This window comes from Pelophylax lessonae (genome assembly GCF_965119305.1).
Source record: "Pelophylax lessonae genome assembly, chromosome: 1".
Lineage (NCBI taxonomy): Eukaryota > Metazoa > Chordata > Amphibia > Anura > Ranidae > Pelophylax > Pelophylax lessonae.
In genome coordinates, this window is record NC_138768.1 from 860,625,866 (window position 1) to 860,638,835 (window position 12,970).

General features: G+C 44.0%; 1 protein-coding gene across 1 annotated transcript in view; it reads right to left on the reverse strand.

Moving 5' to 3' along the window:
* HSPA12B (heat shock protein family A (Hsp70) member 12B) overlaps positions 1-12,970 on the reverse strand; it is a 98,684-nt gene that overhangs the window by 35,156 nt on the left and 50,558 nt on the right. Inside the window, exons 6-8 of the mRNA XM_082262923.1 lie at positions 11,970-12,074; positions 9,624-9,740; positions 2,091-2,271 (exon numbers count right to left, since the gene is read on the reverse strand). Of these exons, the coding sequence (XP_082119049.1) occupies positions 2,091-2,271; positions 9,624-9,740; positions 11,970-12,074 (403 nt within the window). The remainder of the gene's footprint in view (positions 1-2,090; positions 2,272-9,623; positions 9,741-11,969; positions 12,075-12,970) is intronic.

The following is a 12,970-nucleotide window of genomic DNA, read 5'->3' on the forward strand; positions in this document are numbered from 1 at the left end:
CTTTACCCTCTCTTAGATTGTAAGTTCTATTGAGCAAGGCCCTCTGATTCCTCCTGTATTAACTACTTCGATCCGCCCACCGTGTATTTACGTCAGTCCTTTGATGTTAAATATCGGGGTTATGGCAGCAGATAGCTGCCCCATATTTTTTTTAAACGGCGGGCGGTCCGCTTTAACATAAGGGTGGGCCCAGCGGGGGATTCGCCACGGGATCACCCTTATGGGCGGTGGAAGAGGTGCACCACCCCCCCGCCCTCCGCCCGCTTCCCGGTCGTTTTCCCCAGTTACTGCACCAGCCGGTAGCGGGAAAAACGATCCGGTATGCTGTCCCCTCAGGTAGGAAGTCGAGTGAGGGCAAGATGTTCCCCACTCCACTCTATGGTCTTGGAGGACCGAAGCGACGTCATACGTCGCTTCCTAGCAACCAATTTAAAGAGCCCATTTTTTTTCACCATGAAAAAAAAAATACTTTTTTTTTTCTTTTTTAGTGTAGATGTGAGATGTGAGGTCTTTTTTGACCCCAGATCTCACATTAAAGAGGACCTGTCATGCTTATTTCTATTACATGGGATGTTTACATTCCTTGTAATAGGAATAAAAGTGATAAAAAATGTTTTTTTTTTTTTTTCAAAAAACTGTGTAAAAATATAAAATAAAAGATGAAATAAATAGGAAAAAAAACAATTAAAGCGCCCCAGCCCTGTTAGCTCGCACGCAGAGGCGAACGCATACGCAAGTCACACCCACATGTGTTAACGGCGTTCAAACCACACATGTGAGGTATCGCCGCAATCGTTACAGCAAGAGCAATAATTTGAGCCCCAGACCTCCTCTGTAACTCTAAACTGGTAACCTGTAGATTTTTTTAAATTGTCGCCTATGGGGATTTTTAAGTACCAATGTTTGTCGCCATTCCACGAGCGTGGAGAATTTTGAAGCATGACATGTTGGGTATTTATTTACTCGGCGTAACATTATCTTTCATGTAGCACTGCCCCCTTGAGGACTGCTGGATATTACACTTTCAGGTCCCCCTGGGCTACCGTTGGCAATACTGGCATTCACAATTTAACACTTTTGGCTCAGTCAATGATCAGTACAGGGGTTTGTAGTTGTTTTTGCTGTTCTATTTTAAATAGGGAAGAGAGAAGGGAATAAGGGGATACTCCAAATTAACTATTCACAAGTTGTGAGGACTCCTGTCTGATGATGCAGCCAGGCTGCTCATCCACCTTTCCACTTAGGTAGATTTGGGTTTAAGTCTCTTGCCAGAAGACTTGGTGAACTATATTTATCTTTGGGACACTCTCCTCAGTATCCCCTTTCTTGACCACTGACATCTGTCCACTGACTATCCTACTCCGGGGTGGCCCCCCTCAGGTCAGGCCCCTTGACACGATCCCCTGTACTCACGATACTGTTTTTCTAGGGTCTCCAGTGTCTCCCTCTCAGTCAGCTCTCTAGGACCTCTGGGTTCAGCTCTGTTCCTCTGGCCCTCAGGACGACCTCCTGACGCCACGTGCCACTGCTACAGAGGAGGAGGCAGCCGCCACCCTCCCTCCGGGACTCTGCTCACCAGCCAAAGACCCCGCAGCACATGTGCTCCTGGCTTTTATACAGTATCCCAGAATGCACTGAGACAGCCTGTCTCTGCCAATCACCAGGACTGTATCAAAGCCTATGTATCCATTGGTCAGGTTTCCTCCCACTGTCCAATATGCCTCCCTATTGGACCAGTGTGAAGCACTCCTCTAGACCCAATGAATCACACACTGAGCAGACCTCACTAACAGATCCTGCTCTCTGGTAGACAGAAAGCAATATAGATTTTCCTGCTGCTCCTCTGATAGGCAGACAGAGCCAAAAACTATACTCTCAAAGCGCTGCGTAAACCATTGGCGCTATATACATCCTGTATAATAATAATACATAATAATAATAAATAATAAATAATAATAATAATAATACATAATAATAATAAATAATAATAAATAATAAAATGGCATATGAACCAAGACACTTAAAATTTGTGCAATACTGGATGGTCCTAAACCCGGCAAGTGTGACAGCGGGACCAATGGTAAGCTCACCTATTCGGAAGCTGGAGTCGATGCTGCGCGTGCGGTCGGTGGGGAAGCCGCCGTTGAACAGGGACTTGCTGCTGAGGTCTATCAGCTGGTGTAGGCGGAGCTTCCTGCAGTAGATAGAGGCGGCTTCCGGCTCCAGAGCGATCAGGAGCTGCTCCGGGTTCTCTGGAGACACCAGACCGGCCTAGAAATGATGGAGGGTAGAGTTTAATGATTACAACACAGAGAATAAAGTTACAGTGTACAGTCTGAGAGATGGATCGCTGGGGGAGGGGATGTTGGAGACATGTCTAAATCATGCCCCTCAGACCAGGCACAACCACTTAAGGTAGTATTAACCACTTCAGCTCCGGAGGATTTACCCCCCCCCTTCATGACCAGGCCTTTTTTTTGCAATACGGCACTGCGTTACTTTATTTGACAATGGCGTGGTCGTGGGATGCTGTACCCTAATAAAATTTATGTATTTTTTTCCCCCCACAAATAAAGCTTTCTTTTGGTGGTATTTGATCACCTCTGTGATTTTTATTTTTTTATTTTTTGTGCTATAAACAAAAAAAGAACAACAAAACACCATATTTTTTACTTTCTGCTATATAATATTCCCAAAAAAATAAAATAAAAAATAAAAATTTTTCATCCTTTTAGGCCAATTTGTATTCTGCTACATATTTTTGTTAAAAAAAAAAACAAAACAAATCGCAATAAGCGTATTTTGATTGGCGTGCACAAAAGTTATCACATCTACAAACTAGGGGAAAAATTTTTTTTATTGTTTTTTTTTTTTAACTAGTAATGGCGGTGGTATTTGATCACCTCTGCGTTTTTTATCTTTTGCGCTTTAAACAAAAAAAAAAAAACAAACAAAACGACAATTTAAAAAAAAAAAATATATATATTTTTTTCAATATATACTTTCTGCTATAAAACATCCAATAAAAAAATTGTAAAAAATCAAATTTCTTCATCATTTTGCTACATATTTTTATAAAAAAAAAAAATCGCAATAAGCATATTTTGATTGGTGTGCGCAAAAGTTATCGCTTCTACAAATTAGGGGAAAAATTTATGTCATTTTTTATTGTTTTTTTTTTTAACTAGTAATGGCGGTGGTATTTGATCACCTCTGCGTTTTTATCTTTTGCGCTTTAAACAAAAAAAAAAAAACATAAAGACAATTTAAAAAAAAAAAATATATATATATTTTTAAATATATACTTTCTGCTATAAAACATCCAATAAAAAAATTGTAAAAAATCAAATTTCTTCATCATTTTAGGCCAATTTGCATTCTGCTACATATTTTTGTTAAAAAAAAAAAAAAAAAAAATCGCAATAATAAGCGTATTTTGATTGGTGTGCACAAAAGTTATCACATCTACAAACTAGGGGAAAAATATATGTCATTTTTTATTGTTTTTTTTTTTAACTAGTAATGGCGGTGGTATTTGATCACCTCTGCGTTTTTTTATCTTTTGCGCTTTAAACAAAAAAACAAAAACGACAATTTAAAAAAAATATATATATATTTTTTTCAATATATACTTTCTGCTATAAAACATCCAATAAAAAAATTGTAAAAAATCAAATTTCTTCATCATTTTGCTACATATTTTTATAAAAAAAAAAAATCGCAATAAGCGTATTTTGATTGGTGTGCGCAAAAGTTATCGCTTCTACAAACTAGGGGAAAAATTTATGTCATTTTTTATTGTTTTTTTTTTAACTAGTAATGGCGGTGGTATTTGATCACCTCTGCGTTTTTTATCTTTTGCGCTTTAAACAAAAAAAAAAAAAACAAACAAAACGACAATTTAAAAAAAAAAATATATATATTTTTTTCAATATATACTTTCTGCTATAAAACATCCAATAAAAAAATTGTAAAAAATCGAATTTGTTCATCATTTTAGGCCAATTTGCATTCTGCTACATATTTTTGTTAAAAAAAAAAAAACGCAATAAGCATATTTTGATTGGTGTGCGCAAAAGTTATCGCTTCTACAAATTAGGGGAAAAATTTATGTCATTTTTTATTGTTTTTTTTTTTTTTTTAACTAGTGATTGCGGTGGTATTTGATCACCTCTGCGTTTTTTATCTTTTGCGCTTTAAACAAAAAAAAAAAAAAACATAAAGACAATTTAAAAAAAAATATATATATATATATATATATATATATTTTTAAATATATACTTTCTGCTATAAAACATCCAATAAAAAAATTGTAAAAAATCAAATTTCTTCATCATTTTAGGCCAATTTGTATTCTGCTACATATTTTTGGGGAAAAAAAAAAATCCCAATAAGCGTATATTGATTGGACTGCACAAAAGTTATTGCGTCTACAAACTAGGGGATACATTTTTGGAATTTTTTATTTATTCATTTTTAGTAGTAATGGCGGCGATCAGCGACTTATAGTGGGACCGTGACATTGGGGCAAAAAATCAGACACTAGCTGACACATTTTGGGGACCAGATCAGTGCTAAAAAATATGCACGGTCACTGTACTAATGACACTGGCAGGGAAGGGGTTAACATCAGGGGCGATCAAAATGGGTTAAATATGTTCCTAGGGGGTGCTTTCTAACTGTGGGTGGAGGTACTTGTACTGGGGGAAGACAGAGATCCGTGTTACTGCTTAGCAGAAACACAGGATCACATCCTTCCCTTGCCACAGATCGTCGTTCTGCCTGTGTCCCGAAGGATCACCAGGTGCCGGCGGACATCGCGTCCACCGGACCCGCTGATTGGCTCCAATCACAGGGGGGGGGGGGGGGTGGGTCGCCAGCGGCATGCATGCGTGCGTGCGCCCCAGAACTGGAAGTGCAGGATCATGTACAGGCACATGGTTCTGCCCAGAGAGGCCGCCCTGCTGCAGTAAATGTAGGTGTGGCTTGCCGACCGCTTGCTGCAGATATACTGCGGCAGGCTGGCTCGGATGCGCGAACCGCCGTACCTGTCGAGGGAGCGCTCCTGGGGGCATCTTGAAGCGGGGCATTTTGAACATTCTATATATATAGAATGTTTGGGGGTTCTAAGTAATTTTCTAGCAAGCTTAGGGGATCCTACACCCAGCAGTCACTCACGTGTTAAAATCAGTGCTGCTGTCGCTTTTGCTGTCAGCCTTGCAACAGAAAGAAGGCGCCCCCATCCCTATAGTAAACCATTGTGCACGGGGCAACCGCTCCTCCTGCCCACCCCTTGTCCCTGTTCACATGTCTAATGCCTTCACATAAAGCAAAATTTCAGCACAGTGGGCGGAGCTATGAAGATTATTATATTTCGTCTCATCAGCCGGATGCTCAACCATAACTGCAGTCATAGGTGTGCGTTAGGGTGTGCGCCCCCAAAGCTCAAACACACATCCCTTTCTCTACAGCCTCAGCTGCACTGGACAGTGAATGAATGGGAGGTGCTCTGTGCTGAATGACTTCCTGTTCATTCACACACTGGAACATAGCAAATGCAGTTTACTATGCTTCGGTTATAAATGAACACAGTAAGTGAGTGCGGTCATTTAGAAAAGGAAGGGACCGGTAATTTACATATTGATTAGCCCCTTCCCCCCACTCTTCATCCTGAAACATCCTCCACAGCAGCTGGGGGGAGAGGAAAGAAAAGGAAAGGAAAGGAGGAAAGCCAGCAGCACTAGACAAAAGGAAGCCTTGGCAATAGGGGGAATCGGCACTGCACAATGATTAGGGTGTGCCCAGGCACACCTGGCACACCCCCTGCGCACGCCTAAGCTGGTGTATATGGCAAACATAGCCCAACCATGTATTTCCTTTATTATAATCATCTAAACAATCTCAGTGTTGTAATGAGAATCTGCGACAAACTACCAAAGATATAGAATCCATCAAAGAGAGAAAACATATGTCAAATCTAACGAATAAACAAAAACAAGCTCTTCAAGAACTCAGAGATAATGATGATATTATCATCAAGCCTTCAGACAAAGGAGGAAATGTAGTAGTGATGAGCAAGGAAAAATACAAGAATATGTGCCACACTATACTTTCAAATACAAAATGCTACAAGAAGATCCTCCCCATAATGACCAAAACATACGACCAAATCTTCTACTCGAAAGTCGATAATGCATTCAAAGATGGCACCATCTCTCAAACGTTATGGGAATACATAAGGACACCACATCCGAAAACACCTACACTGTATGCGCTACCCAAACTACATAAGGACCTTGAAGACCCCCCTGGAAGACCAATTATTTCGGGCAACGGAAGCATATCTGAGTCTGTGAGCAAGGTAATAGACAGATACTTACGCCCTCATGTTAAAGAACTACCATCGTATACTCAAGATACCCTTCACCTCCTTAGAATACTGAATGATATCACCATTCCAGAAGAAACCTACCTAATTACGATCGATGTAGAATCCTTATACAACAACATACCCCATACCAAAGGGCTCCAGGCAGTGGAAAAGACACTCCAATGCCACAGTGAACGTGATCAAAACTTCAATAAATTCATTATCGATATGCTACAATACATACTCAATCACAATGTCTTTACCTTTGGTGGCAACTACTACATCCAAACATGCGGAGTAGCGATGGGAACCAGCTGCGCCCCCTCTTATGCAAATATCTATTTAGGCTCATGGGAGCAAGAATTCCTATCAAATGAGGCAAATGCCACCTACACTGACAAGATTCTTATATTTCAACGATATATTGATGACATATTGATTGTATGGAACGGGCCAGAACATATGATACAAGAATTACTAACCAGGATGAACAAAAACGAACATAACATGTTTTTTACAATGACCTACAGTAGACAACAAGTATCGTTTCTCGATACCCTAATATACAAAGACTCCACAGGCAAAATTTCCACCACTCTATACAGAAAAGATACGGCAGGCAATTCCATCCTCCATGCCTCCAGCTTTCACCCACAACCTCTAATCAACTCCATACCTTATAGCCAATACCTCAGGCTGAAGAGAAACTGTACAGATCCAATCAACTTCCAATTAGAGGCTAACGCATTGACCAACAGATTTCTACAAAGAGGTTATACTAAAACATCATTACGCAAGGCTTTTAATCGGGCCAATCAAAAAGACAGAGAAACACTCCTCTTTAAGAATAAGGAACCAACGAAAACTGAACCCGACACCCGGATAATTATCAGATTCACCAATGAGCACCAACAAATTAGAAATATCCTTACTAAAAATTGGTCTATTCTCATGGAAGAACACAGCACCTCCAAGCTTTTACCCCAAAATCCACCCATTACCTTTCGGAAGGCAGGCTCCTTACAACAACAATTAGTACATAGTGAATTTAAAGAAGGATCCAAAAAAGACCCCTGCAGAACTAAAGGCACGTTTCCTTGCGGGTGCTGTGCCCAATGTCACGTTATCCGCCAAACGACTAATATTACTCTACCCAATGGAGAACCATTTCGACCAAAACACTTTTGTAATTGCAAAACTAGAGGAATAGTGTACATGATGACCTGTGAATGTGGGTCCTTCTATATAGGGAAGACCCGACAGGAGTTTGGCAAACGGGTGAACCAACATCTTCAGACCATGCACGTTGGAAACTTTTTTGTCCCACTGGGCAGACATGTAAGAGACCATCATAAGTACAAAATGCCAAAAATAAACTTTATGGCTTTGGACAGGATTCACGTCCCGCTACGAGGCGGAGATTGGAACAAAACTTTGCTACAATTGGAAATGCGCTGGATCTCTAGACTTAAAGCAACTATTCCACCAGGGCTCAACGAAGCACAGAGCTTTCGTCCATTTCTCCAAGGTTTCTCGTCAGGGAAAAAAGACTAAACCAGAAACCTCCCGTCCTGAAACAATTTCCCATAATTTCCATACCTTCTTCAGATTTTTTCAACCTCAATCTCAATGTGTATGGACATTGAAATCGATCCTCTCCCACTCCTACAACTGTCCTGCCCTTGACCCTACTCTGGCCCTCCAATACCATACCACTCACTATTTAATCGCCCATACATCATCGCACAACCATACAACCTACCGGCGATATCCGACTTACTATTCAATCTCCCATACATCATCGCACAAACATACAACCAACTGGTGATATCCGACTATACTCCTCCCCTGACCCGCCCACATCCTCCCACAGAAATTCTTCTTTTTATTTCATTGCTGCAACCTATATATATTATGCTTTATATATGGACCTCCTTTATATAATTGTATTTACATACGATTACACTGATATACAGTGTACCACCTTCAAAATGTTTATACTGATATACAGTGTACCACCTTTTAAAATGCTTATTCTGTTAATCCACTTCCTCTTTGCCCCTTCTCCCAAGACTCCAGGAGCTCCCAGCACAGAAAGCCCCGAATCCCTACGGGATCGGGGCAATTTTGAAACCGATTGGTCGGTCCTGCACCTTCCTATCCCAAGTGGGGACTTCGGTTTCTAATCCGTGTCGGCGGCCGCACTGGCACGTCCGCACGGTCACAAGGGAATGCGGTTCCTGCTTCACGCAGGCGCACCCTGTACCACGCTACGGACTCTGCCTATGGGCGGCACGCAGCGCATCACCGCGCATGCGTGACTGCCTTAAAAGGCCGGGGAACACTCCAGGTCCTTCAGTCTCTCCTGGACCAAGGGAGAAGTCGGACCTGAAGCTTATATGCTGCCAGACTAGATGAGATCTCTTCTCACAAACGTAAGTTCAGCCTTGAAGGAGATTTATCTCCCTACCAAAGCTACTTTTCCATTGCCTACTTACTTTGAACCCCCTTTTTTTTGTACCTCACCTATATACAATATACCCTACTACTACAGACGATCTCTATCAATGTGAAAATTGGTTACCCCCAACCACATTGGACCTTGGACCAGAAACGCTGCCAAGAAGTAAATGATTATTATTTAGACCTCATTTAATGAGGAAAAAAACCCTCTTTTTTCCTCTCCTCCAATATTCAGCAAATCACCTCTCTCACCCATACTGTTCCTGTAGCACCTGGAGAAACTCCGGGGAGGCATTACCTTAGGAAGTGGACAAAAATAATCGGTGACATATCCTTGATAAAGGCCACAACTGGCCGAAACATGTCAGATTACCGATCAGGCCCCTTCTCTGCAATTATCCCTGTCTACTGACACGAGGAACAGCAGAGCAGGACCACCTACAAACCTATTCTCAAGTCACTCCTTTTCTCACGTGTATCACACCTTATTATTTCCTCTTCACTTGCACAATGGGACTTTACCCATCAAGTCACCATTACCTTTGTATATAAACCTATACTTTATGCAATAAACTGTATTTTATTTAATGCACAACTATTGCCTACCTCCCTTACTCCTGCCCTTAAAATCCCATACCTGACCTGAGGCATCACAATCTACAGAGAATCTGCATCCCATTCCTATTGCAGAGGATGGCTGACATTGGAATTGATGTTCTGTGCAGATCAGTAATATATATTGTGGGGTGTTGGGGGTCACCCCCCCCCCTTAGAATTATTAGCATGTTACCAGGTAGGCGGCCTCCCTCATGAACTGCTTGGCTGGCTGCTTCCAGATGGCGGGGACGGTGATGACCCATCGGATGGCCTCCTTCTCATCCAGGGAGGGGCATTGATCATGCAGTTCCTGCGATAAAGACACTCGTTAATAATCTGCAGGTGCCAAATGACATTAAGGGACGACTTGTATTGCTCTGGGCTGTGATGTGTTTTGTATAAATGAAATATTTCCATTTTCATTGCATTCCTTTTTTTTTTTTTTAGATCCTGTGCTTCTCTATGCAATGCAGGCAGATCATGGCTGGTGGGAGGGGCCAGCATGGTGCTGTACATAGCATCCCAGCCGGTGTTAATTTTGGCAGCAAATTTTGATTTAGTTTTAGTCCTAGTCTTTTGACTAAAATGCTATTTTATTTTTAGTCGTATTTTAGTCATCTGAATTTTTTTCGTTTTAGTCGTATTTTAGTCCACAAAATTAACACTGATCCCAGGACCCTGCCTCAGTACCCCTCTCCGGGGCCCTCAGCCCTGATACAAGCAGTGGGCTGGCTCCAGGGAGGAGGAATACAAATGTCAAAATGTCTGGAGCGTTCCTAGGTAGACTGCCGTAGATAACACCGACATGTGATGCTGAGCCTCCAGTAGGGGCATACCTAGAGCATTTGGCACCCGGGCGGATCCAATATCTGGCAACCCCCCCCCCCTCTAAAATGTAAAAACACCCAACTGGACCCCCTGCATATCTCTTCACCCCCAATATCTCTTTGTCACTACTGTGTACCCCCTCTCCACAACTGCACCTCTGGACCCCTTCACATTACACAGCCCCCCCTGCAGCTCTGGACCCCTGCACATTACACAGCCCCCCTGCAGCTCTGGACCCCTGCTAATTACACAGCCCCCATCCCCCCACCGCTCTGGACTCCTTCACATTACACAGCCCCCCTGCCCCTCTGGACCCCCGCACATTACACAGACCCCCCTGCCCCTCTGGACCCCCGCACATTACACAGACCCCCCTGCACCTCTGGATCCCTTCACATTACACAGCCCCCCTGCACCTCCGGACCCCTTCACATTACACAGCCCCCCTGCACCTCTGGGCCTCTGCACAATACACAGCCCCCCTGCAGCTCTGGACCCTTGCACATTACACAGCTCCCCCTGCAGCTCTGGACCCCTGCACATTACACAGCCCTCCCTGCAGCTCTGGACCCCTGCACATTACACAACCCTCCCTGCAGCTCTGGACCCCTGCACATTACACAGCCCCCCTGCAGCTCTGGGCCCCTGCACATTACACAGCCCCTTCTGCATCTCTGGACCCCTGCACATTACACAGCCCTCCCTGAAGCTGTGGACCCCTGCTAATTACACAGCCCCCCTGCAGCTCTGGACCCCTGCACATTATACAGCCCCCTCAGCTCTGGACCCCTGCTAATTACACAGCCCCCGCCCCCTCCCCCACAGCTCTGGACCCTTGCACATTACACAGCCCCGCCCCCCACAGCTCTGGATCCCTGCACATTACACAGCCCCGCCCCCCCCCACAGCTCTGGACCCCTGCACATTACACAGACACTGTACCCCTGGACCCCTTCACATTACACAGCCCCCCCCCTGCAGCTCTGGACCCCTGCACATTTACACAGCCCCCCAGCTCTGGACCCCTGCTAATTACACAGCCCCCCCAGCTCTAGACCCCTGCACATTACACAACAACATCCCCCTACAGCTCTGGACCCCTGCACATTACACAGCCCTCCCTCCTGCAGCTCTGCACACCTTTACATTACACAACCCCCTCTGCAGCTCTGGATCCCTGCACATTTACACAAAAACCACCCCCCCAGCTCTGGACCGCTGCTAACTACATAGCCCCCCCAGCTCTGGACCCCTGCACATTACACAGACCCTTCATCTCTGGATTCCTTTACATTACACAGCCCTCTGCACCTCTGGACCCCTGCACATTACACAGCCTCCCTGCGGCTCTGGTCCCCTGCAGGTTACAAACCCCTCTACCCCCATAGCTCCGCCCCTTCCTACCTTACTCGGGCATGGAGAGGGGGGAGACACAGCAGCGCTGAACAGAGGGCGGGAACTGCTGGAGTTAATGTTTCTGATTTGTCAATTTTCAATGTGTCAGATTTAACAGTCACACTGTGTAATGGATTGGCAAAGAGTGCAGATTCTGGTAGCACAGACAGTTCTTATTTCAGACACTTTGATCATTGTATCAGTGGGTAGTTTGGAATCTATTTGTCAATCCTGAGCAGAGAGCGATGGTAAGGTTCTGGTGACAGGTCCTCTTTGAACAGAAGCCGATCACCTCTGGAGTGTATGGCGCCCTCACCTTTATGGCGTGCTCCTTGAAGAATCGCAGGGCGTGTGCGAAGACCTCCAGCGCCTGAACCTTCCTCCCGTTCACAGCTTCCAGCTCAGTCTTCATGGTGAGGTCCTGTGGGAGGCAATCTGCATTACTACAGGAGGAGGCTGAGGAGAGCAGGGGCTTTACAGTGGTGGTGGTCAACTTTTTTTAATATAGGAATATTTGAATTCCACCACAAGATGTCCTCAGTTTTCTAGGTTGAATGCCCCCACCCGCAATAATTCAATTCTGCCAAAAGATGTCCTCAGTTTTTTGGGTTGAATACCGCCACCTGCAGTATGTCAATTCTACCACAAGATGTCCTCAGTTCTCTGGGGTGAATTCCCCACCCACAGTATTTCAATTTCACCAGAAGATGTCCTAATTTTTTGGGTTGAATGCCCCACCTACAGTAATTCAACCCCCCCCCCCCCCCCCCTCACAGGATGTCCTCAGTTGCAGTATTCCAATTCCACCACAAGATATCCTCAGTCCTCTGGGTTGAATACCCCACCCACAGTATTTCAATTCCACCACAAAATGTCCTCAGATTTTGGGTTGAATGCCCCACCCGCAGTAATTCAAATCCCCCACAAGATGTCCTAATTTTTTGGGTTGAATGCCCCACCCACAGTAATTCAAACCCCCCCCCACAGGATGTCCTCAGTTGCTGTATTCCAATTCCACCACAAGATGTCCTCAGTTCTCTGGGTTGAATGCCCCCACCCGCAATAATTCTATTCTGCCAAAAGATGTCCTCAGTTTTTTTGGTTGCCCCCACCTACAGTATGTCAATTCCACCACAAGATGTCCTCAGTTCTTTGTGTTGAATGCACCACCCACGGTATTTCAATTCCACCACAAAATGTCCTCAGTTTTTTGGGTTGAATGCCCCACCCACAATAATTCATATCCCCACAAGATGTCCTAATTTTTTGGGTTGAATGCCCCACCCACAATAATTAATCCCCCACAGGATGTCCTCA